Source organism: the organism of the source record quoted next (genome assembly GCF_019968955.1).
Source record: "MAG: Porospora cf. gigantea A chromosome Unknown PgA_NODE_319_length_22383_cov_342.078, whole genome shotgun sequence".
Lineage (NCBI taxonomy): Eukaryota > Apicomplexa > Conoidasida > Eugregarinorida > Porosporidae > Porospora > Porospora cf. gigantea A.
In genome coordinates, this window is record NW_027151607.1 from 1 (window position 1) to 22,383 (window position 22,383).

General features: G+C 55.2%; 15 protein-coding genes across 21 annotated transcripts; 12 read left to right on the forward strand and 3 right to left on the reverse strand.

The window, feature by feature from the left end:
* On the forward strand, positions 1-1,442 carry KVP18_001071 (uncharacterized protein; the record flags this gene model as incomplete). Of its 2 annotated transcripts, none has more annotated exons than XM_067950714.1 (1): positions 1-1,442. In XM_067950714.1, a coding segment is annotated over one exon (1,442 nt), but the record flags the coding sequence as incomplete, so codon positions are not given. The 2 variants fall into 2 exon arrangements, with proteins under 2 accessions (XP_067809904.1, XP_067809905.1); XM_067950715.1 differs by having other exon boundaries at positions 45-1,442.
* A 92-nt stretch (positions 1,443-1,534) lies between these two features.
* On the forward strand, positions 1,535-2,872 carry KVP18_001076 (uncharacterized protein; the record flags this gene model as incomplete). Its single annotated transcript, XM_067950721.1, has 1 exon — positions 1,535-2,872. One exon carries the CDS (start codon positions 1,535-1,537, stop codon positions 2,870-2,872), a length of 1,338 nt encoding a protein of 445 aa, XP_067809911.1.
* A 32-nt stretch (positions 2,873-2,904) lies between these two features.
* KVP18_001065 (uncharacterized protein) lies at positions 2,905-5,732 on the forward strand (the record flags this gene model as incomplete). Of its 3 annotated transcripts, XM_067950703.1 has the most annotated exons (5): positions 2,905-2,968; positions 2,995-3,992; positions 4,095-4,168; positions 4,206-4,292; positions 4,322-5,732. In XM_067950703.1, the coding sequence occupies 5 exons, from the start codon at positions 2,905-2,907 to the stop codon at positions 5,730-5,732; spliced, it is 2,634 nt and encodes an 877-aa protein (XP_067809897.1). The 3 variants fall into 3 exon arrangements, with proteins under 3 accessions (XP_067809897.1, XP_067809895.1, XP_067809896.1); XM_067950701.1 differs by lacking the exons at positions 2,905-2,968; positions 4,095-4,168; positions 4,206-4,292; positions 4,322-5,732 and having other exon boundaries at positions 3,015-4,022; XM_067950702.1 differs by lacking the exons at positions 2,905-2,968; positions 2,995-3,992; positions 4,095-4,168; positions 4,206-4,292 and having other exon boundaries at positions 4,650-5,732.
* A 29-nt stretch (positions 5,733-5,761) lies between these two features.
* On the forward strand, positions 5,762-6,835 carry KVP18_001069 (uncharacterized protein; the record flags this gene model as incomplete). The annotated part of the gene is made up of 1 exon (XM_067950708.1): positions 5,762-6,835. One exon carries the CDS (start codon positions 5,762-5,764, stop codon positions 6,833-6,835), a length of 1,074 nt encoding a protein of 357 aa, XP_067809902.1.
* Positions 6,836-7,034: 199 nt separating this feature from the next.
* Positions 7,035-8,000, forward strand: KVP18_001070 (uncharacterized protein; the record flags this gene model as incomplete). Its single annotated transcript, XM_067950713.1, has 1 exon — positions 7,035-8,000. The coding sequence occupies one exon, from the start codon at positions 7,035-7,037 to the stop codon at positions 7,998-8,000; it is 966 nt and encodes a 321-aa protein (XP_067809903.1).
* A 306-nt stretch (positions 8,001-8,306) lies between these two features.
* Positions 8,307-9,026, forward strand: KVP18_001075 (uncharacterized protein; the record flags this gene model as incomplete). The annotated part of the gene is made up of 1 exon (XM_067950720.1): positions 8,307-9,026. One exon carries the CDS (start codon positions 8,307-8,309, stop codon positions 9,024-9,026), a length of 720 nt encoding a protein of 239 aa, XP_067809910.1.
* Positions 9,027-9,093: 67 nt separating this feature from the next.
* Positions 9,094-9,783, forward strand: KVP18_001074 (uncharacterized protein; the record flags this gene model as incomplete). The annotated part of the gene is made up of 1 exon (XM_067950719.1): positions 9,094-9,783. The coding sequence occupies one exon, from the start codon at positions 9,094-9,096 to the stop codon at positions 9,781-9,783; it is 690 nt and encodes a 229-aa protein (XP_067809909.1).
* Positions 9,784-10,463: 680 nt separating this feature from the next.
* Positions 10,464-12,353, forward strand: KVP18_001067 (uncharacterized protein; the record flags this gene model as incomplete). 2 transcript variants are annotated; one of them, XM_067950706.1, is made up of 1 exon in its annotated part: positions 10,464-12,353. In XM_067950706.1, the coding sequence occupies one exon, from the start codon at positions 10,464-10,466 to the stop codon at positions 12,351-12,353; it is 1,890 nt and encodes a 629-aa protein (XP_067809900.1). The 2 variants fall into 2 exon arrangements, with proteins under 2 accessions (XP_067809900.1, XP_067809899.1); XM_067950705.1 differs by having other exon boundaries at positions 10,494-12,353.
* A 2-nt stretch (positions 12,354-12,355) lies between these two features.
* KVP18_001072 (uncharacterized protein) lies at positions 12,356-12,799 on the forward strand (the record flags this gene model as incomplete). Its single annotated transcript, XM_067950716.1, has 1 exon — positions 12,356-12,799. The coding sequence occupies one exon, from the start codon at positions 12,356-12,358 to the stop codon at positions 12,797-12,799; it is 444 nt and encodes a 147-aa protein (XP_067809906.1).
* Positions 12,800-12,802: 3 nt separating this feature from the next.
* On the reverse strand, positions 12,803-15,205 carry KVP18_001066 (uncharacterized protein; the record flags this gene model as incomplete). Its single annotated transcript, XM_067950704.1, has 1 exon — positions 12,803-15,205. The coding sequence occupies one exon, from the start codon at positions 15,203-15,205 to the stop codon at positions 12,803-12,805; it is 2,403 nt and encodes an 800-aa protein (XP_067809898.1).
* A 157-nt stretch (positions 15,206-15,362) lies between these two features.
* KVP18_001078 (uncharacterized protein) lies at positions 15,363-16,361 on the forward strand (the record flags this gene model as incomplete). The annotated part of the gene is made up of 1 exon (XM_067950724.1): positions 15,363-16,361. One exon carries the CDS (start codon positions 15,363-15,365, stop codon positions 16,359-16,361), a length of 999 nt encoding a protein of 332 aa, XP_067809914.1.
* A 1,040-nt stretch (positions 16,362-17,401) lies between these two features.
* On the reverse strand, positions 17,402-19,216 carry KVP18_001073 (uncharacterized protein; the record flags this gene model as incomplete). Of its 2 annotated transcripts, XM_067950718.1 has the most annotated exons (2): positions 17,402-17,540; positions 17,568-19,216. In XM_067950718.1, 2 exons carry the CDS (start codon positions 19,214-19,216, stop codon positions 17,402-17,404), a joined length of 1,788 nt encoding a protein of 595 aa, XP_067809908.1. The 2 variants fall into 2 exon arrangements, with proteins under 2 accessions (XP_067809908.1, XP_067809907.1); XM_067950717.1 differs by lacking the exon at positions 17,402-17,540 and having other exon boundaries at positions 17,564-19,216.
* Positions 19,217-19,246: 30 nt separating this feature from the next.
* Positions 19,247-20,755, reverse strand: KVP18_001068 (uncharacterized protein; the record flags this gene model as incomplete). The annotated part of the gene is made up of 1 exon (XM_067950707.1): positions 19,247-20,755. One exon carries the CDS (start codon positions 20,753-20,755, stop codon positions 19,247-19,249), a length of 1,509 nt encoding a protein of 502 aa, XP_067809901.1.
* Positions 20,756-20,859: 104 nt separating this feature from the next.
* On the forward strand, positions 20,860-21,308 carry KVP18_005101 (uncharacterized protein; the record flags this gene model as incomplete). Its single annotated transcript, XM_067949456.1, has 2 exons — positions 20,860-21,114; positions 21,141-21,308. 2 exons carry the CDS (start codon positions 20,860-20,862, stop codon positions 21,306-21,308), a joined length of 423 nt encoding a protein of 140 aa, XP_067809915.1.
* Positions 21,309-21,361: 53 nt separating this feature from the next.
* Positions 21,362-22,383, forward strand: KVP18_001077 (uncharacterized protein; the record flags this gene model as incomplete). 2 transcript variants are annotated; one of them, XM_067950722.1, is made up of 2 exons in its annotated part: positions 21,362-21,377; positions 21,406-22,383. In XM_067950722.1, coding segments are annotated over 2 exons (994 nt in total), but the record flags the coding sequence as incomplete, so codon positions are not given. The 2 variants fall into 2 exon arrangements, with proteins under 2 accessions (XP_067809912.1, XP_067809913.1); XM_067950723.1 differs by having other exon boundaries at positions 21,406-22,343.

Below are 22,383 nucleotides of genomic sequence, written 5' to 3' on the forward strand. Positions count from 1 at the left end.
ACGTCCGCGGGCACAACAACGTTCATTTGGCCTATGAGTTGCAGAAACGCCGGCTTATTCGTGAGGGATTCAGCGCGGAGGATGCTTCGTTCCTAGCAGTACCACTGACGCCTGACAAACTCAGCGAGCTGCGCATGAAAGAGAGTGTGTGTCTAAATAGAAACCGCGAAGTCAACGATCACAAGCGAGGGGAGCGTCATCGGCGTGCGGTCGAACGTCGACGACGAGCCGAACAGAAGCTGGAAACTTTGACAGAGACGGACTCCCTTGATGCGGTGAAGATTATAAAAAGAAGCGGTAAAAAGAAAAAGAAAAGATTCGCACCCATCGTTCCGCCGCTGCCTGAACTCCCAGAACTCCCAGAATGCACGCCGGATGCACCGGATGCACCGGATGCACCGGATGCGCTTGAAGGGCTTCAGGTGAACCGCCCTTTAATTCGGCTGAAGCCCCTTGGCAGGGGAATAATCGAAAACACTGTCCCGATACTTCGCGCGTTCTCTGATCCATCGGACGACGAGTTGCCGGAATTACCTCCGCCGCCAGGGTATGTAGAGGACCCAGCCACTCGCAGGTGGCGCAAGCTGCGTCCCGCGCGAGCTGAGCCCTATAGCACAAACGGCCTTGAGTACAACGCTCAAGAGGGAGGGCCTAGGCCTCTGCGGGTTCGCCTGCGAAGCACTCACGCCACGAAAAATGAACGACCCGAAGTGGCCCGACCGACGCGAGACGCTCGGCGGGTTCGCGACACACGGAAGCGCAGACCAATGGGTGCCAGAGGCGGACTGACTTCTGAGGAAAAGGACCTACTGCAGGAGCTGCTGAGCTCGCAGGAAGGCATTGATGAGGCATTTCGGCAGCTATTAGGCTGGCGGCACTCCGGCCACATCGATGCTGAACATTACAACTCCTATCAGAACGCTATCTTAGCGCAATTTGTCTACCAGGAGCCGCAGGCCGAGTACGATGAGTATGTCATGGAGCAGCCGAACCACCCACGCATGCCTCCACTTTTCGACCCCTGCGAAGCACTTGACGGAGGTTTTCTGAGCGACTCCCAAGTCATGTCAACTGACGTGAGAGTCGCCAAAAAATTCAGATACGATGCTAGGGCACAACACCGGCGGGCAGTACGCAGACGGAGCTTGATGCTCCAGCTGGACGTCAAGGCGACTCCTAGCGAACGTGCTTTTCGGAACGGCCCCGACTACGTATTTAGTTGCGATCCGCCCCAGAACCAGGTTTTGTTGCATTTGCCCCACTCCCCAGACGAAACCGAGGAGGAGAGGGTAGAGCGGAAACTTCTGGAGGGCAGCTTTTTCATTGACCGTCGTCATCGACATCCTCTGTTTGGGCGTATCCACATGCCTTTCATCCCCGAGGGCCCTCTGCGAAGCGCGGTCAGAGCCCAGGCGTATGCTCAACGCCAACTGAATGCATAGATATATTTGAAGACAAAAAAAAATTGTAAAAAAAACCGATCCAATTGTGGCAAGCTTAGCGCAAATAGCTTAAATACAGTAATTTGGCGTATATGGTGTCGTTTGTGAGCATTACTGGCGGAACTGGGGCGGGCAAGACTACCCTTGCAAACCAACTGAAGCAAGCGTTGGGGGGCGACTGCAGTGTCATCTCGATGGATTGCTTCTATCGCGAACTCGAGGATATGCCATCGGTGTGCCAACTACAGCCCGGGTGCGATCCTAAGCTCCTCAACGCTGACGAGAAGGCGGACGCTTACAACATGGATAGGCCTGAGTCATTCGACTTCGAGGGTCTACTCGCTGCGCTAGACAAGCTGAAGCAGGGAGTTAACGTGCGGCTCGCTGAGTATGATTTCCCAAACTACACCCTCTCCAAGACAGAATTCGTTGACGTGAAGGCGGACGGAGTGGTAATTCTGGAGGGTATCCAGGCATTGGCGAACACCACTGTGAACTCTATGATGGATCTTAAAGTTTTCCTCGACACTCCCGACGACATCCGGTTCATGCGACGAATCGAACGCGACGTCTCCAACAGGGGCCGTTCGCTGAGCAACCTCATCAGTCACACCATCGAGAACGTGAAGCCTATGCACGACCTCTTCGTGGCGCCGTGTCGTGGACGCGCCGATTTGGTGCTTCCTACCTGGCCCTCAGACGTGGGCCGTGACGCGGTGATACAGTATTGCCTGAAGCTGCTGAGGGCTAAGCGGATGCCAACCAACCTGTCCGTTGCCTGCGTGTGTGAAAGCTCTAGCGCGCTTCTCACTCGAGTCCGAGACCAGACCACCGACAGGAAAACTTTCGTTCGGTATATGGATCGACTCAGCCGCTTGGTGGTGGAGCACTGCATTGGCTTAGGTAGCCTGCGATCGCCAGAGACGGTGACCAGCCCTGTCAACGGGACCTACACCGGCTGCTCCCTATTGACAGACGTTTGCTGTGTCTCCATCGTGAGATCTGGAGAGGCAATGGAGCTGGCAGTTCGCAACCCGCCTCTGGCCGGACTGGCAAGCGGTCGACTTTTGTTTCAGTTCGCCAGTGACCAGACGGAGTGGAAGTCTACGGACTCCAAAAAGCCCCGTCTTGTATATAACAAAATGCCCCCAAAGATCTCTGAGTACTCCCTTGTCCTTGTGTGTGACCCGGTTATCGGTCACGGGAAGGCTGTGTTCGCGACGGTGGACACCATTACGGAGCTGGGGGTTCCGGCGGAGAATATAACGGTCGCGTCAGTAATCTGTTCTCGCCAATTTCTCAACGAGATGCAGAAGCGTGAGCCCAAGGTAACTGTGGTGGCTGTAGAAGTCGACGAGGAGGTCGTTGACGGCTACTGTTATCCTGGCCTTGGAAATTTTGCTGATCGATACTTTGGTACAGGTCTCTGATGTATTGCGTGTGCTGAGAATTGGTGTGTGCAATGAACTTGGATGCGTACTCGGTCGGAACACCGCTGAACATGGCGCCAAGCAGTAGGTGTAACGGTTAGTTTCGTCTCATCCACTCGCAGTGCCACCAGCCAAAGTGACGATGAATCTCGTAACAGAGAACTATCCACTTCCCAAGAGAGAGAGCCAAAGCAAGGAATATTTTGAAAAGAAATTCTCATTCAATGGAGCGAGTTATAGGACGGTCAGCCCCGAAGAGCTGCAAGAAGCTATGGCATTCGACTACAAGTACCACGCTGATCTACACCAGCGCATTCTCGAGGGAGCGGCATCCGTGGAGGATCTGAACAAGCCACAGCTGTACCGCTATAATGCGTGGCGGAAGAAAAGGGGCCTGTCACAGGTATGCAGGACCTACGAAGAGCCTGAACCACAGGTGCCCGAAATGGGCCCCGAAACGTACCAAGCCCCGCTGGAGATCATCAATCCGACGAACCAGCCGTTCGTGGCCCCTGCTAGGAACCCTGACGGCTCGCTATATTACGCAGAGGACCCGTCGTTGATGCAAAAGGGCAGAGACCTGATCTCGGATGGCATGGCGAAACTGGCTCAGGTAGGCCGATCGCCGCCTGCGAAGTACTATATTCCAGTGGAGGGCGACGCACCAGAGACTGCAGAGGAGGAGCATCCTCTCGAGACTGTAATGCGTGAGTATGGACTCTACAACGACGCGAGTGCATACACTGGCCCTTCGTGTTACATCTCGGCGGCTGATCAAATTAGAGCCCGCCTTGAGCGAGAGCAGCAGGTCCGTGACGGGCTGACCGTGGATGCAACGCCGTACTCGACTGATGAGCTGCTGCAGCGATACTCACGGCCCCAGCCACCCACCGCCGCAGAAGTCCTGGATGCGGCACCAACCCGCCCACCGATGATGGAGGAGACCACCCAGGTCATCCAGGTCCCCGTTGTACAGCCGTGGATTCCTAATCCCGGAGAGGAAAACGAGGTGCCCCAACCAGGTGAGATGTTCCCCAAACCAGAGATCCTACGTTTCAAGAAGCGAGTCCGAAAACCGTCCCCACCGGAACACCAGGAGGGCAGCTTGCTAGCAAAGTTCGTGCGTGGTCTGGGGTGCTGTCGCCTATAATGTCAAAAAGCCGCAAAATGCTCTTTGATGTGTGTCGTAGGTCAACTCTTGAGTTTCTGACTAGTCTTTGAGAGGCTGAACACCAACCATACCGCGTTTGGTGTCAAACGGAATGATTTTCAGAAGTACAGGCGTTTCTGTACAAGGTGAGCTCTGTGGCTGTGTACAATGTCGCCGACTCAGGACGTACAGGAAGAAGTCCGCTTTTGTGAACCGGGGACCTGAAGGGTATAAGAGGGCTGAGTTCCCCGAGGACCTCACCAGCGCCCTGTGAGAAGGGCAATCGTTTGATTACTCAGTCCGTTGGTATGTCTGTTGCTCGAGTGCGAGAGGTTGTGGTGTCATGCCATCGACGTCCAAAGCCGGAACGCCGTGGAGCCCACCGCAGCCCGATCCCGAGTTTATAGAGAGCGCTTTCGGGCTGCCGCTAGGAAGGCCGCTGAGTTCCTTGAGCGTTCCAAACTATGGGCGACCCCCATTGGGCTGTGTGAGGCACAGGCCTACTGTTCGTGGCTGCAGGCCGTAGCAGCCACCGAAACTAACGCCTCCGACGCGCTACCTGCTTGTCTCGCGGCGTTACAAGCGCTTCACAACCTATCCCAAGTAGTTCGCCTCGAGTCAACTGGCATGGTGGAGATTGCAACAAAGGTAAACGATGTTGAGCGCTGCTACAGAGAACTTAAATTTCGCCAAGGATCAGACGACCTCACCCCTCCCGGCACCGTTACAGTTGACTTGCGTGAAGTCCGCGGTGAAGCCGTAGCTTGGAGGGGCATCAACATACGCGTCCCGAACGTAGGACCCTCGGTTGAGTCGCTCCTTGATAGGGTGCGGTTCCCTACAGTGGACGTCAGCTGTTTGTTAGAGCTCTCAGACAATGACAACCTTCCATGGCGGCAGTGGTTGGGGCTGGCTGAGCCTGATAGGGACGTCCGACCGTTTGAGAAGCTGTTACCGAGTAATCGACGATACGACTACCTGCAGACCCAGTCGGTAGTGGAGGCTTGGCAAGTCGCCTTGCGAGAGCACCACCTGACTTCCGACTTCGCCGACAGCGATAATGTGCCGCTGGCGGCTTGGGTCGCCTTTAGCCGTGACCTCCTAATCGCCTCCAAGCTAGAGGCGCTGCTGTTGGCTAGCTGCATCTGGTTCCAACGACTGCGTACCACGCGTTTCAACGTCAACGCCACATCAAAGCTGAAGCCCGAGTCGCAGATACGTCGGTTGGACGCTGCCCTGAAGCTCGTTAGGCGCCTAAAAGCGCCCGCAGAATTCGGAGAAGCAATCGTCGTCTCTGGTAACGAGGGGATCGTGTCATGGGAGCTCTCCAAGTTGGCGGAGGCGCTGGTTGCCACCAAAGGACTCGCCACCGTGTTAAGCATCGCAGCGGATAAAGCAGGCCGCCGTGCGGACGCGCGTGCGTGGCTTGCTGAGATGCGAATGCCCTTCCCGTCTGCAGCCCTCGACCTGGACTGCGCGCTTCTCACGCGAGTGGGTGTGTTTCGACAGCGTCTGGTGGCGGACTGCATCGCAGCCTTCGGCAACCTGAAGAGTGTGGTGGACAGTGAACTTAGGTACCTCAAAACGGAATCTACCGAAGCTGAGAGCGAGTCCATCGCTGTGTCTGATGAGGAAGATCCGTGCCCAACACCAACGGAGACTGAAGGTACCAGCTATTACTCTCGAGTTAAGAGTTATCTGTGGGGTTAGTTCGTTGGCACCAATTTCGCGCACACGCAATGTTTCGGCGGACTTTCCTGTGGATCGTAGCGATAGCCCACGCGGACTTGGTCCAGCAGATTCGAAACCACATTGGAATCGCCTCACCTTCAGAGCTCGCGGCCCAAACGACAGAGTCGCATCGATGCGAGCTGTCCACTTTCCGAGACCCAGCAAAGCGCATTCAATGTGCCGTGGCCCTCAAGCCGCTGCGAGACTTTACCGGCGCCACGTCTGTAACCTCTGCTCTGAACACCGCGCTGTCCACGAGCTTTCAGCAATTCAAAGCGAAGAAACTAGTCCACGACCAACTGGACAAGGCGAACGTCAAGAGTATGGAGAGGATCCAAGCAGCTATCGACTCAAACAACGCCCTCAACATGTCTTGGATTGCACTGAAAGAGCTTTCATGCTGTGCAGTGGACGACACGCAAGACACCTTCTTCATGCACGCGGTACGGTTGGGACTCGCAGGCACAGTACGTCACCCTATCAGCCATATCTTCGGTGGCATCAGCGGCATTGGTGGCCGTGTTAATGAGCTCAAGGCTCCTGGAAACAACAATCTGATGCATCTGGCGGCGACGAGTCACTCGGACGAAGTTCTAGAGTACTTGCTTGGCAGCGTCCACGCGTTGGATGTGGTTCAAATGCTGGAGCAAGTCAACGACCAGCAGGAACGCCCAGTGGATATCGCCAAGAGAACTAACTTCCTCTCGGGGGTTTCCAAAATGCACGACGCTTACAGCACCCAGAAGGATTACGAGGCGGAGAGAGCCCCGGCAGCATCTTTGGCGGGTGCGGTGGAGGAGTCTCAGGGAGGCAACACCGACGTGAGTCGGCATGCGGTTCTTGAGAACAGTGAACCACGGGAGCCAGAGGAGTCGATACCAGAGGAGCCTTCGACACCAGAGGAGCCTTCGACACCAGAGGAGCCTTCGACACCAGAGGAGCCTTCGACGCCAGAGGAGCAGGCGGGTGAGATTGAGCCCATTGACGACGACGACGAAGGTGATGACGCGTCTGAGGAGGCAAAAGGTCATCTACTGGAAGAACTGGGTGAGCCTGAAGAAGACGTCGACGAGAACCACTAACCCTTTGCGTGCCCAAACATTTATGATGTCGTATACCGCACTGTGAATGCTGTCACCCTGGCAGTAGCCGGTAATCGTCGTAATAGACCCGGACCATACCTCTTCACAATGATAAATCTAGCGTGATGGCTTGAACAGAGAAAAGCGCAACGCTAATCTGAGTCTGAAGGGATTAGAAGGAGCATCGAAATTGTGTGCAATGCCCATTGGACAGCAGAAGGGCTTGCCGTTCCTGCCGCTCGCCGGTGTCGTGCTTTTTTTGGGCCTGTACCTTCTTTATGAGCAGCGTTTCACTCTGTGGGGGCTGTTTGTTGATTTCGTCCACCCACACCTCGACGACTTCGCAGGGCTAGGTCTAGTGCTGGTTGACAGAGTTGACATGCGAGACGCGGAATGGCTCACGAAGCAGACCATATCTGGAGAGCTGGGTGTGTCTCCACATGAGGCTTTTAACATCCTTGGGAATTGGCCCATACTACCATGGTGGCTGCAGCTGGCAGAAAAAGTGGGCGACTATTTTCGACTGGGACTGAGTTTTCTCTGTTTTCTGGCTGTGACGGCGCCCAAGCGCTTTCATTTGCACATCCTCTGCGCCGGGTGGTCATGCGTAGTAGTTACGTACTTCTGCTCAAGCCTCTTCCTCTCCGGATATGTCTACATCCACCACTTATACCTGGGCTTCAGCCCTGAATTGGCGCGCTGTATCCAATACCGCGATGGAGCCTCTATGATTGACAAGAACATGGCGTTCCCCGGCTCGTTCTGGCTGAAGATGATGATGAACTTCTTGGTGGTCTTTGGCATTTACTTCCCCGTTGTGGACGTGTTCTGGTCATATTCCCTGGTTGTCATGGCAGGAGGTAGCGGCTGGGATCTCATGGCTGCCTACGAATTGCCTGGCTACGAACGATTCCGTGCGCAATGGAAGAAAGCTGGACTATTTGGAACTGGGATCGGACGTCGATGGGTGCCTCGTAGACCCAAACCCGAATACGACGCTGGCGGGGGAGAGCTGGACACCAAGGAAGCTAGGCGGATAGCCGCTATCAAGGAGAAGGAACGCGACGATCTGATGAGACAACTGCAACGACAACGATTGGAGAAACAAGCACTCGAAGCGGCTCAGGAAGCTGACTACCAGCAATTGCTTCGCACTGTGGAATAGTCTGTGGTTTTTGAAACCAGATAAACATGAAAGAGACAGTTAGTGAAAGAAATGGAAGAGGCAGCCATTGATCTCTCCCAACAACACGACAGATCCTCCCCAACATGACAGATCCTCCCTGTGGCTCTATTCTCGGAACTTTTTGTTGAGCATCCGTAGAGGTAGAATCCAAGGTCAACTCATGACAGAGAACATCAATTCTGACAGAGTACATCAATTCAAGGAGCCAACCTCTGATACTTTGAACTTTCCACATTATCGCTACTCAAGCATACAGTCTCTCTATATTCGTGAATAACCTCACATATGAAGCCCAAGGTTCCAGAACCCACTGACCCGCAGCTGAAAGAGGGGTGGGAGCAGCTACGAAGAGAGGCAACACTTAGGGCAGTGAAATGCCTAGAGGAAACGATCCCTCAGAAGATCGTGTACCTGAACACTCTGGTTCCAGTGACAGGTGAGATCGGGAGCCTGCTGCATTTAACTGACATGCCTGTTTCACGCATAGAGAGCAGGGAGCACCTCAACAACTGTGGTAAGCGAGTCAAGCTAGACGACGAGAACGTCGTGTTCACCCACGAGGTGGCTGCCAACGAGGCGGTTCTGCGCAAGTCTGAGACGTCGCGCGATGAAGCGCTTCACCTCATTGAGGTGATCAGCTCTATAAAGCTGTGGATCCAGCTGAATGTTCCGCGAATCGAAGATGGCAACAACTTTGGAGTTGCAATTCAGGAAGGCGCGATTCAGGAGCTACAACGATCGGAAGAGACCGCGTTTTCCGTCATGGAGAGCATAACGAAGTATCATATGACTCGAGCCAAAATCGCCTCCAAGGTTATTAAGTACCCCATGATTCACGACTACCGTCGTTGCCTCGAGCAGCTCGATGCAAACGAGTGGATCAACCAGAAGACGATACTGGTTGAGCTACGGAACTCCTACGCAAGCCTGTTCGACATGCTGCGGAAGAACTGGGAGAAGGTAGCTAAACCGAGAGAGAAATCAGGGTTCGGATTGATAATGTAGAGACGACTGCACAAATCTCGTTTTCGTTAGTCGTGAGGGGCGCGGATGCGAATTGTCAATAATTGCAATGTCCAATAGAAACCTCTCATTCATTGGCGTCGGTCGTGTCAGAGACCATCTGTTACTCGCGTTGCAGTTTGATCGCATGCACTCCTCGGAGAAGACCGAAATCGAGGAGGCCTTTGCTGGGCACCTTTCCGCGGCATCAGGTCGTATAACACCTGGGGGTCGAGACAAGCGCCCCTTCAAGGATGGCACGTTCTTTTTGCTGGCCGATCGCGAGCTGACGTGTGTCTACGGCGTGCTGGTCAACAACAAGACATACCCAGAGCGGGTTGCTTACCAAGTTTTGCAGGAGGTTCAACAATGCATCCGCCGTGCTGATGATTGCCCAACTTTGAATTCCATCAGTCATCACAACGGACTTACTCGTTATATCCGACAGGACCTCCGGCAGTTAATGGAGAAGTATGATAACGCGGCGGCGGCAGATAAGACGTGCGAGGTCGCCGTCAAGGTCGACAACGTTAAGGGGGCCATGACTGAGAATATCAATAAGGTAATGGCCACGCACGCCAACCTTCAGGACCTCGAGGGGAAAACGGACCAGATGCACGAGAACGCGGCCATGTTTGGCAAGAACGCTGGCGAACTCAAGCGGCTCATGCACCGCAGAAAGATGAAGATCACCATCATCATCGTCGTACTGGTGATCGCAGCAATTGTAGCAGCTCTATGCGCGATTTTTATTAAGTAAATGCAACGTCTTTTATATCTTTAACTCGTGATACGGCCTCTTCAAGTTCGGGGCTGAAACCGCGTAGGCGGAGATGTTCAATGTAGTACCAAACAGAGGTGTTGCACGCGTCCACAGCCAGCCACTTAGCGGCAACCGAGCATTCGCGCTGCCACGCTTCGTCGCTTTGCTCCCACCCCTGGTTGACTGATAAATCAGTCAGCCATGCCCGATAGGCCCATACCGAATGGTTGAAGCAGTCAGCTTCTAGCAGGGTGTTCATGAAGTCGTACTCCAGATCGAGAGTTCCAGTTTTGTCGTCTGTGGCCTTCAACAGCTCTTCTGCGACCCATTGACGATGGACCCAGGCAGAGTGGTTCTTGGCGTCTCCCATCAGTAGCAGCAACGATACGCTGTCGAGCTCGCTCTGGTGACAATGCAGTCGCTCAGTGATCCATTGTCTGTGATGCCACACCTGGTAACTTTTCGGATTATCCTGGGTGACAGCGATGGCGAAGAGTCTCTCGTCTTCGAGGTCCCGCACTGCACGCCGGCGCAATCCCCAGCTAACATAACACGATGCATTAAGTGACAGGGATTGCTTGGTCACATCAAGAATCGTAGAGTGGCTAGTGGAAGGGTCCAGCGCCAAGCACTCACACAGCCGCTCGTATACCGGTCCGGTGTCCGCTGACAGCAGAATGCAGCAGGGTTCGCCAGACCTCCCTATCATGGCCAATAATGGCGCAATCTTCAGTGACGTTGCGATGAAGCCCAAGCTGGGTTACGGAATGACGTTTGGCCACTTAGAGTGTCAATCCACTCGAAAAAACAACTGGGAGAAGCTGAAGGACGCCCGAGCGCCAGCTGTGTACAGTGGAGCTGCGGTGGCGGCCGCCGGCGCGGTCTATGTGTTCGGGGGACAGACGCCACACAGCCTCACAGACGAGCGTGTCCGTACCGCTTGTCTATACCGCCTTACCGACCAATGGGCGCTGTTGGAGGCTGCAGGTCCCTGTGTGCGGATGGGACACCTATTGGCCCCTTTAGAGAGCGGCTTCCTGCTGTTCGGAGGGATGACGGCGAAGCGCGAGCTGCAGAAAGCGTGGGACCAGGATTTCTACCTCGACGACCTGTGGCTCTTTCGAGATGGGGTCTGGAGAGAGGTCAAGACTGAAGGTGCTAAGCCAGCTGCCAGATCCAACTGCGGGTTTTGCGTGGGTGACGGTCGGCTCTACCTGTGGGGCGGTTACGGCTGCTTTGAGGATGGTAGCGTGTGGAGCCTGGATTTATCGACTGTGAATTCATCTTCGAGATGGGAGGAGATCACGCCTGTGAATCCTATAAAACGACGTCTGAATCACTCGATGTTCTACTTCGCCGGAAGCGTATACATTTGGGGTGGAGAAGACAAGTTGCGACTATGCCCCAATGACCTCTGGGGCCTCAACCTGACGACTCACATCTGGGCGCGGGTTGTCGATTCCAACGCTCCGTCCAGTCGCAGGTGTCACCGAGCTGTCCGCGTAAACGATTCACTGCTGGTCCTTGGCGGTCTTTCGCTGTGTAAGAAACCACTGCGTGAGGTCTACGGCCTGTGCCTGCGTACATGGCGTTGGACGCCGCTTCTACGTCTCGCGTTACCTACACCTCTATTCGACTTCCAGGTTGCCGACTCCGAGACTGAGAAGGTACGTACGATATACCTTGTGTCAGGTCGGACTTCGTTGGAAGGGCTACCCACGCGGAGCTCGTACCGCGTGCAGCTGGCACGCGGTAGTCATCGTGTGGACGACGCCTTAATCACAGCTCCCCTGAGACGCCTGCTGAATCAGGCTGATGCGCAGTCGAGGCACCAAGAAGAGTTACAAGCCCTAAAAGCTGCGCTGGAGAAGCAGAAGAGCCGTGCAACGGCGGCCGAGGAACGGGTTGACCAACTTCTTTCCGAGAAGTGCGCCCTGGAGGCCGAGACAGAAAGCGCAGCTGGGGAAATCGAGCGCCTTAAATTGCAGCTTCGAGACCAACAGGAAGATAGTGCCCAAGAAGCCACGCGTCAGTCCGCAGAGATCTATACCCTGGCTGATGCACTGGCCACCTCGCGAGAAGTTGGCGCACACACCTCAGTGCAGTCCGAGGCGTTGGAGAGAATGGTGGAGAAGCTGACTGCCAGAGAGCAGGAGGCCAAGCTCCAGATGGCCAGGCTACGAGACGAGCTGGAATCCTCTCGGATAAATAATCGCGCCACTGCTGCCCAGGCGGCTACCTTGACCGACGCCGCCACGGAACGAGAAAGACACCTTCGGCGCCGTTTGGAGGAGCTAGAGGAGGAGGTGCTCTCTCTTCATCAAGCCGAGAGACCCGCGGAAGTAGAAAGAGAGCAGCCTGTAGGCGTCTCGCGACTGACATCGCTGCTGGTGGCCAGTCAGGAGGAGGTCGACGACATGCACCAAGAGGTCACTGTTTTGAGAAAGCAGTGCTCTACTCTGCGGGAGACCGTCACCCGCGCCGAGAGACAGCTGCGGGAAGAACAAAGTTTACGACTGGAGGCTGAGGAACTGTGCGAGGAGTGGAGGTCTCAACGGAATTGGTGAATATGGCTGCTGTGTCCGCGAGAATCTCGCCCTTCTGCTCGCTGGATCTGCTGAAGATCGCCAACCTAAAGGGAGACCTGGCGGTTGCTGCGCTTGGCGAGGAGGCCGTGCGAAAATGCCTGCGACAATCTTGTTACGGCTGCGGCGAGCCTGCCAGCTGCGCATGGCCTGCTCTGCGGTTCGATTTCGACACTGAAGAAATAGACGTGACGGACGTGACACCTGTATGCGGTGACTGCTTACCTTGCCTGGACCTGCACAAGCAAACTGCGGCGCTCGTCAACCATACTCTGGGGCTGTGTGAAATATCCAACGGGACACGGAGGTTCCTCGCGTTGAACGGAAATCTTTTAGAGCCTCAAGTTTACTACGACTCCCTGTCCAGGGCTCTGCTGCTCTATCGCCAGGTCAAGCCTGTGGAGTGGTCTGTGGTCTCACGTCATTAAACATTACACGTTACCCTCCACGTCCTGAAAGTAGAGTGGTGCAGCCTTTCCCATTGAAGGGTCCTCCACAGCGATCTTCGATGCACCATCGAAGAATACTCCCTTTCCTGGGGTTTGGCGTACGAGGGTGCGACTTGAGTGGCGTCTCCGGGTGGTTGCAATGATACGTTCTGCCGTCACCGGCACCGTCGCCGCGTCGACATCTCCTGCTAGTTGCAGTGCCTGATCTCCACCAACGAACTCGTACTCCTTCTCCAAGGTCGGAACTGGGTCAGCCACTGTTTCATACGGGATAATGGTCACGATGTGTGCGTTGCCCTGTTGTAGATCCTTGTCCCAGCTGTAGAGTTCCACATGCAAGTCGTCGTCCACGCTACGAGCGGCAAAACCGAAATACCCCTCGTAAGGGTCAACCAACCGGCCAGCCGACAAAAGCCACCTGGAAACTCGAGTGTAGGTGAGAGATCCGTTGTCGTTTAGGATGGGTGTGCCCGCGGCTGTCTTCGCTGGCACGAGGACATTTCGTCGAGAGCCGCGGAACTCACCAAAGGTGCGTCCAGTTGCCACTTGCGTGATGCCAACATAGATGTCCGTCACTGACTCCTTCACGTCCCACAGCTTGAAGTGCAGTATCTGTGCGTAGCAACCATTGGAGTAGTTGGCGACGTGATTTTCGACGTAGACATCCGGAGACTTCATGTCAGTCATTGGATGGGAATGTATCCAGGCTTCATTCGACATGCCTAGTGGCCTGAACTGGAACCAGCGGCACTCCCGAGCCTCATCCCAGCCATGCTCAGCCATATAGAACTCTGAAAGCCCTTTTATCCGACACTTCACTCCACCCTTGGGCAAGCGGCGAGACCAAACGAGGAGACGAACGACGTCCGGAGTCGTCTCGGCGTCGAAGGCAACGCAGGTGTCTGAGGGGACGTCGTTGATTGTGTCCACCACTACGGGATGGAGGCGGTAGTGGCGCTTTACGCCGGCCACGACACCACCATTGGCATAGTTGGGCGGAAATGCATTTCGGAGAGTAAACCGCAGCGGAGCAATGTGAGGCAGAGGGTGACGCGCGAAGTTCATAGACCACTTTCGAAACAGAGAGTGGATGGACACGTCTTTGGGTTGGCCCTGAGCTCGGAGGGCGCTCACCACGATCTCCCTGCGCTTCTGCTTGGGTAACTCCTGTGCTCCGTCGTCTGGCAGTGATTCAACCTGGCGTCCTGATTTGGCCTGGATACAGAGTCCAACATCCACTGCATTCATGTCGGAGGGATATGGGTACGGCACATGTATAGGTGACACGTTGCTGTGGCTGACTTCAAATGGGACTTTCGCTGCGTATCGTCTGTCCTCGGAGCGGAAGTTGGCTAGGTACCGCCCACTAGGAAGTCGGATTGTCCCACGATGTAGGTGAAGTCGCGGGTTACTGGTTTGGGTCGTGGAGGGGGCAGGTTTAGCAATGTGATTGGTTTGGTGTACCACCATGGAGGGCTGTTTGAAAAGCAGGCCGTCGCCGCTTCGGGGCACTGCCACCTGGGACGTTGCGAGGAGACGTGCTGCCGCGGCAGCTGAGACTGTTCCATGGTGGTATAGGGGCAAAACATGGCCCTCCAATCGAATCCCTTGCTTGACGGAGCGTGCCGTCGTGCTCGTCGGTACCACGCATGCAGCGTTCGGCAGCACGGACATCAGGTCTCTGTACTCGCCGTACGCAACATCATCGTCAGAGGCCTCATGAACAATGGTGTAAGGCGAGCTACTATTGGAATTACCTGCCACATCCTGTATCAAACGTCGGTCGAACGCCTTTGTAGCTGACGTCACGGCCTGACGGACCTCTGTAGCTGGCTTCACATCACAGCACGGACAGCAGACCTCTATAGCTGGCGGCCCCGCGGAGACTTCGCCGCCCAAGAAGTATATACCTCCGTAGCAGAACGTTTCCTCCGATCCGTCAATCTCGCTGGTTGAATTGGCACCGTCCTTAGTCTCGTTGGTTGAGGGGGGAGCGTCCTTAGTATCGCTGGTTTTGGTGCCGTCATTCGCCTCGTTGGTTGAGGGGGGAGCGTCCTTAGTCTCGCTGGTTGAGGGGGGAGCGTCCTTAGTCTCGCTGGTTGAATTGGTGCCGTCATTCGCCTCGTTGATGTTGAAGAGATCGTTGAAGCTGCCTACGTAAAGCCTAGGCTTACTGTCGCCGCATAACGGCATCACCGGCACGACATCGTCTATAGGAACGAACTCCGTGTGCTCGACTGCTGGCAATCTGCCAAGAGATTGGATTAACTCGGACGGATCTTCTACGGATACTGGGCTAGCGGGGTCTGACACGGGTGTAGGAGATGGTGACAAACCATTACGCGGTGACAAACGATTTTTCGTCTCCTTGCGCGATTCAATCATGGCACACAAAACACAACGGCAGCAGTGCACACAGCGATTTACCGACGGCGATGGTTGTGTTGTGTTAGCGGATAGCACTAGGGACATGATGCGCGTACACTATGCTGCCTCTCGTTAAAGATGACGTCACAAAACTGCACTATTCTTAAGTAATTCAATGCAGTCACTTCCCTGGGTGGAAAAATATCGGCCCACTGTGCTGAAGGAGATTCTGTCGCATACGGACACCATCGATATCCTCTCACGCTATGTCGCGAACGGCCAGCTGCCACACCTGCTGTTTCATGGCCCGCCAGGTTCCGGAAAAACCACCGCAGCCAAGGCGCTGGTTAAGGAGATACACGGCGAGTTTTCAACGCATATGTCACTCGAGCTCAATGCATCTGACGAACGAGGCATTGGCACGGTTCGCGACACCATCAAGCGGTTTACAGAGTTCCGGCCTATGCGCATGGCAACAGACGCCCACGGTCTCGGAGCCATCAAGCTCGTAATCCTCGACGAAGCTGACCAGCTGACAAACGTCGCTCAGATGGCTCTACGACGGGTCATTGAGATCTTTTCAGCAACCACCAGATTCTGTTTGATCTGCAACTTCGTCAACCATCTCAACCCTGCAATCCAGAGTAGGTGTGCAAAATTTCGATTCCCGCCGTTGGGGCGTGAGGAGCTTCAGGCGCGGGCGAAAACCATTGCCGATTACGAGCGCCTTCGAGTTACGCCAGCGGCCCTAGAAGCGCTGACGGGCGTAGCGAACGGGGACATGCGTCGCGTCATCAACCTCCTACAGCAATGCCATATGAGCCGACCCGATCAGGAGATTGACGCGGTTGACATCCGACTTGCTGCGGGACTGCCAAGTCCTCTGCAAGTTGACCAGGTGTTCCGGAGCCTGAACGAGGAGACAGTCCAGCAGTCAGCTGCAGTCATCAACGCGTTGTTGAGATTAGGCTTTGCCCTGTCAGACGTCGTTTCCGCCGTCTACGCTTGCGTTTGGAAAACGGAGTATCCTCCTGCTTTCCTAACTGTGTTGCTGAGGCGTCTTGCAGATGTGGACTACCACCTACAGAAGGGTGCTAACGTATCTGTGATGGTCGGGGCGCTCGTGGCCGCCTTCGTGGAAGCCAGGTTCGCATTTCAACAATCCATGGCCTGATTACTTAATTAGTCGTGAGAACCACCGTTTCTTTTTGGCTTCTTGCTTACTCGCAGGAGGAATCATTTTTCTTCGAGGAGCCGGTGCCGGCGGCGAGACGTGACACAGGGGATGCGTTTGGGGTCTACGCGCTTTCTCGCGACTGACAGCAGGCTCGAGGCTCCTTGACCGTTCTAACTTTCTGTGAACAGGCTTGAATGTCGTTCGCTTAGGTGATCGCCGAAAGGCCGCTCTGGATGGCGACAGATCCCATGGCAGAAGGGCAGTCTGGGGCACAGATCGAAGGAAGCGCGTGTTGGCGTTTTCCCGACCAGGGCAGCGTCTAGGCGAGAGCGCCCGCTTCTCCGCTGCTATCCGATTATCTGGCTGAGGAACGAGTTTAAGAGATGGCTGAGGAGACGGTTGGGCCATCCGCTTAGCCGGCTGAGGAGCGAGTTTAAGAGATGGCTGAGGAGAAAGCTGAGGGGACGGTTGGGCTCGCTTATCCGGTTTGGGAACGGGTTTAAGAGAGGGGTGAGGAGAAAGCTGAGGGGACGGTTGGTAATGTCGGCGAGTGGTGGGTAGTGGTTCTGGTACTCTGGGAATTCCTTCCATCATCCGCAGACTTCCGAGCTGAAGACGTGGAATCGTTGTTGCAGTGCCATGCTTATTGCGGATGACCTTGCCCTTGGGAGAACGCTCAGGGGAGGGCACGGGGGAAAATGCAGGGTAGACAGGCTGCTCAGGGATTGACATGATCCTCTGCTGTGCGAAGTTCGTTAGGGACCCTCGCGTCCGTGGGCTGAGTCCCAGGCTGGCAATGGTCATGTTCGAGTATGGCTTCTCACGAGGTACTTGCCGACATGTCAGAAGGGCATTTTTTCGGCCATCCTCCGCTTTTCGCTTTCGTTCTGCCGCCTCGTCCATCTTACGTCGGTGCTCCCTGTACTCCGCTCGGGCTGCTGAGAGCGCACTCCAGAACCTGTTTGAGAGTCAAAGGCAACACTCACTTGCCAAGCTTTGAGAGCACCTCCTGACCATCTCTTACCATTTTACCCCTTTCACAGAAAATGGCCGGCAGTGTGCACAATTCTCGAGTCACTGCAGTCAGCTGCGAGTCTAGGCTGCGTTTGTGTATCCACATCCCCCCACGTCTCGAGTTTCCGCAGTGCAGTTTCCGCAAACTCCAGCATGGTGGATCTGGTTCGTGCGGAGTCTGAAACTCACGAGAACTGGTCTTCGAAGTGATCCGCCTTCGCTCCGGACACCACAGCTCGCGTCCTAACCACTTTACTCCGCAGCACCTTCACCGCCGCCTGGATTTCATCAGCACCTTGAGCAGTTGCACTTGCAGCCCTGCCAATAGAGTCTTCTAAATCCTTCCAGAGGAGCCTGCGCGTGTCTCGACACGCATGGTTCAGGTCAAACAACCTTACGACCAGATACTTGACCAAAGTGCAGTTGGGGATGGCCGTCGCACCTGCGCCTTTTAACGATTTGAGAGCTTCGAGTGAGTTCAGAGCTATCGCCCGACACCCACCTTTGCTTGTGCCGTCGTTCAGGTGGTTGCCGATGAGAAGTATCATTTTCAGCAGCAGTCGTAGTGCGCCGCCTCTGACGGACGCCAGGACGCGCTCCACACAATGAGAGAGCACATCGGCTTTCCCCTGTAAGACTTTCAGCTCGTCCGTGAAGATCATCCGTACTACCAAGGCTTCGGCACGCTCCTTAAAGCATGACACGGATAGTGTCCGCAGAAGGAACTTATCACATTTAGCGAAGGCCTCCACTTCGTCGTCTGGGATCTCTTGTAGCAGTGGAATCTCTTCAGCCGTGGGAAGCAGAGTGATGATCCGGTCCAGCTGGTCTCCCGTCAGGACGCCTTGTCGCAAATCGCCGACGGTGTCGAAGACTGGCGACAGGTCGTCGAGTAGACCCATTCCCCTAAGCGTTATCTCGATGGTGTCTCGCCGCTTCTTATCGAGTACTGAGCGGTGCTTGACGACGATTCTCGCTTTGGGGACGACCTTTGCCTTTAGGTCAGCAGCTCGTTCGCAGAAATACAAATTGACAGATCCATAGGAGATGACCTCGTCCACCGCCGTCTCGACCCACTCAACGTCGTTGTTGAGTCGCTTGGGTGGATCAGTGCGAGGGGATGAGGGAGCAGGAGTCATCTTTGCAGGTGGCCGGGCCGGCCTAGGGATTTTAATGGGGCTGTTCAGCAACGCTTCCCAGATGGTGCCACTAAGCTTCTTCTCTGGGATTGGTACCCATTGCAGTCGACGGGGTACAAGGCCAGCCGGCAGTCCAGGCCCAAAAGTCATCTTCCTTAGTTTGCCGGGTGCGGCTTTCGGAAGACTTTTGGTCGGTACGGGAGTTTTCCCGTTCTTGGTTCGAGGCAAGGTACGAGGGGGAACGCCTTTAGAGGCGCAGTAGTCTGAAGAGTTTTGCCTGGACCAGGAAGGCTCAATAACGGCAGACTTCGAGCTCTTTCTGGGAGGCAATTTCTGTGGAGGCGTCCCCTTCGCAGCACAGTAATTCGGACTGCCTTTGATTGCCCAATAGGGTCCCGGTGGACCTCTCTTGGATTTGGGAGGTGGTCCTGGCGGAGTACCCTTAGTGTTACTTGGCGGACCTCTCTTGGATTTGGGAGGTGGTCCTGGCGGAGTACCCTTAGTGTTTCTTGGCGGTCCTGGCGGAGTGCCTTTCGAGGTCACTCTGTCCACGGCTCGGCTACCACCCGCTTCCGACTGCTCTGGTGAAGCGATTTCAGCCGCTATGGACGTCTCCAGCCACGTTCGCAACCTACTGAGCGCTGGTTCGCGCCGGATTACCTCCCAGGTTTCCACCGTCAAAACGTCGTGAAGTTCCATTTTTGTCGACTTAATTGTTGTGAGAGTTTTTCAGAGAGCATAAGAGGCGCCAAGATTGATCGGCGTTAGGCACGAGCCAGTGGCAAGCGCGTTAGCGGCTGACCTGCCTGAGAACATTAAGTTCACTGATGTCTTCTTCCTCCACTCTTGTGATCTGGACACATCAGCAGGTCTAGGAACATAAGGGTCGTCAGCTCTCTCAGTCGGAGGAAGCGTCGAGCGTTGATCGTACGGAGGTCGGTCCATGGGGTGCCGATCAAGGTGAGAAGGCCGCCCAGACCGGTCCATCCTATCCATGGGAGGCCTGTCCATGGGAGGCCTATCCAAGGGAGGTCTATCCATTGGCCTGTCCATGGGAGACCTGTCCATGGGAGGTCTATCCATGGGAGGCCTGTCCATGGGAGGTCTATCCATGGGAGGCCTATCCAAGGGAGGCCTACTGTCCATGGGAGGCCTACTGTCCATGGGAGGCCTACTATCCATGGGAGGCCTACTATCCATGGGAGGTCTATCCATAGGGGCCCTGTCCTTGGGAGCCCTGTCCATGGGAGCCCTGTCCATGGGAGCCCTGTCCATGGGAGCCCTGTCCATGGGAGGCCTGTCCATGGGAGGCCTATCCATGGGAGGTCTGTCCATGGGAGGCCTATCCATGGGAGGTCTGTCCATGGGAGGTCTATCCATGGGAGGTCTGTCCATGGGAGGTCTATCCATTGGCCTATCCATAGGGGGCCTATCCATGGGAGGTCTATCCATTGGCGGTCTATCGTACATGTGTGGGGGCCTGTCCACCGGAGGTCGGTCGTAGGGGCTTCGGTCTACAGGATTGCGGTCTATCGGCGTGCGATCCATGTGGGGTCTCTCTATCCGCGGGGGAGGGGGCCCGTGGCCATAGTACGGCTCAGGTGGAGGCCGATCGTAAGGCTGGCTGCGCATCTGGCCTCGAGGACATGATGCCGAGTCCTCTTTACTGAAAGTCTTGCTGACGTGGTTAGCCATCTGAATCTCCAGTGCACATCCCATCCAGTTAAAACCGTTGAGCGTGAGCGCGGCTTCAGCAGCACGAAGATCAAAGAACTCGATGAACTTTTCGGACTCCCGCTTGCGGTTGGGATTAACTTTTTTCACTTCTCCGAACCTTGAAAAGAGCTCAACATAAGCATCGTTTGATATACTGTCAGCTACTGCTGGGTCACGGTCCAGAGCCACAGCGCGCACATAAAGTGTGCCAGTGTTCTTGGGTGTGTGATCCCGTCGGTCATTTCGAGCCTTCGAATACTGAACGTCGACTGGCTGACCGCCCATAGTGGCATTCCGAAGACCATTGCGAGCCCTTTCAGCCCCCCGAATATCCCAGTACTCAACGAAAGCTATACCCTTGCTCGGGTAGTACGCCGTCTTCCTGACTTCCCCAAAAGGGAGACACATAGCTCTGATCTGGTCCTCGTCCGCATTGGGTGGCAAGCGGCAGATGTACAGCGTGCGTGAGACGTAGCCGTCTGTCTGAGTGTGGTATTCCGTTTCAGATTCGTGGTACTGCATGACTCGGGAAATTCCAAATATAGCGGCGAAGGTAGTGCAGCACAGCGTCTATCAGAGACGCGCTGCTTTCGGCTTTCATGTAGAGACCATATATAAATTCTGAGATGGAGACTCTGGAGGCGCTTATCGACGAACTAACCTCGGAAGATAGTTGGAGGCAGTTCGTGCACCTCGAGGGGTTGCATCTAATCAAGCGAACTCCCCCCCTTTTTCAGCAGGGGTGTGAGGTGCTACGTTGTGGGCCCCGTGTCCTCGCGAGGTTCCTCAAGTCACAGGGACAGGGTCACATTTGTATGGAAAGCTACTGCACGTGCTGGTTCTTTAAGACCCAAGTAATGCGTGACAGAAGAGAGACGAGGGTGAGCTCGGAACCTACAGCACACAGTGCAAGCATATCGTTGCCTTCCACCTTGCGCAGGTGGCTCTAACCACACACAGCTCAACCCTGCTGGGAGTTGACACTCAGGAGCTCCGGGACGCCGTAACTGTCACCGAGCTCACCTCGCAGGAAATGAGCCAGCTACTCCGACAAATGCTACCCGTGTCATTGTAATGTCCAAGGGACGTGCCAACAGTGGAAAAGCTTTAAACTTGCATTTCGTCAGGATGGCGCCGAAAAAGGGTGAGTGTGTGAAGATGCCGCCACGCAGCTCAGAAGAACAACAAGAAGCAGGATACGGACGAGTCTAAGCTACGAATTGCCATCATCAACAATGACCGGTGCAAGCCCAAGAAGTGCCGGTTGGAGTGCAAGCGTAGCTGCCCTGTGAACCGTACAGGGAAGCTATGTATCGAGGTGGAGAACACCTCCAAGATATGTTGGATCAGTGAGCCGCTCTGCATCGGATGTTCGATTTGCGTGAAGAAGTGTCCATATGATGCAATCAGCATTATCAACCTTCCCAAGGACCTCTCCTCCGACACGACGCACAGGTTCTCCGCGAACAGCTTCAAGCTTCACCGGCTCCCTTGTCCTCGTGCCGGAGAAGTGCTCGGCCTGGTAGGCACCAATGGTATAGGGAAAAGCACAGCCCTCAAGGTGTTGGCGGGGAAGCTGAAGCCGAATCTGGGGCGATTCGACGCGCCCCCGGAGTGGAAGCAGATTCTCGAGTACTTCCGTGGTTCAGAGCTCCAGACGTACTTCACGCGTCTGTTGGAGGATCGGATGAAGGCGCTCGTGAAACCTCAATATGTGGACCACATTCCAAGGCAGGTGCAGGGCAAGGTGGGTGACATTCTCCGCAAGAAGAACGAAAGCGGCAATCTGGATGATATGGTTCGCGAATTGGAACTGGGTCATCTGCTGGAGCGCGAAGTCTCGCAGTTGTCAGGTGGCGAGCTTCAACGCTTCGCTATCTGCGTTGTCTGCATCCAGGACGGCGACATCTATATGTTCGACGAGCCATCCTCTTACCTCGACGTGAAACAGCGCCTTGCGGCTGGACGGTGTATTCGATCAGTACTGACGCCTCAGAAGTACGTGATTGTGGTGGAGCACGACCTGAGTGTGCTCGACTACCTCTCTGACTTCGTGTGCTGCCTCTGGGGCCAACCGTCAGTTTTTGGCGTGGTTACCATGCCCTTCAGTGTCAGAGAAGGGATCAATATCTTCCTTGATGGGTTCATTC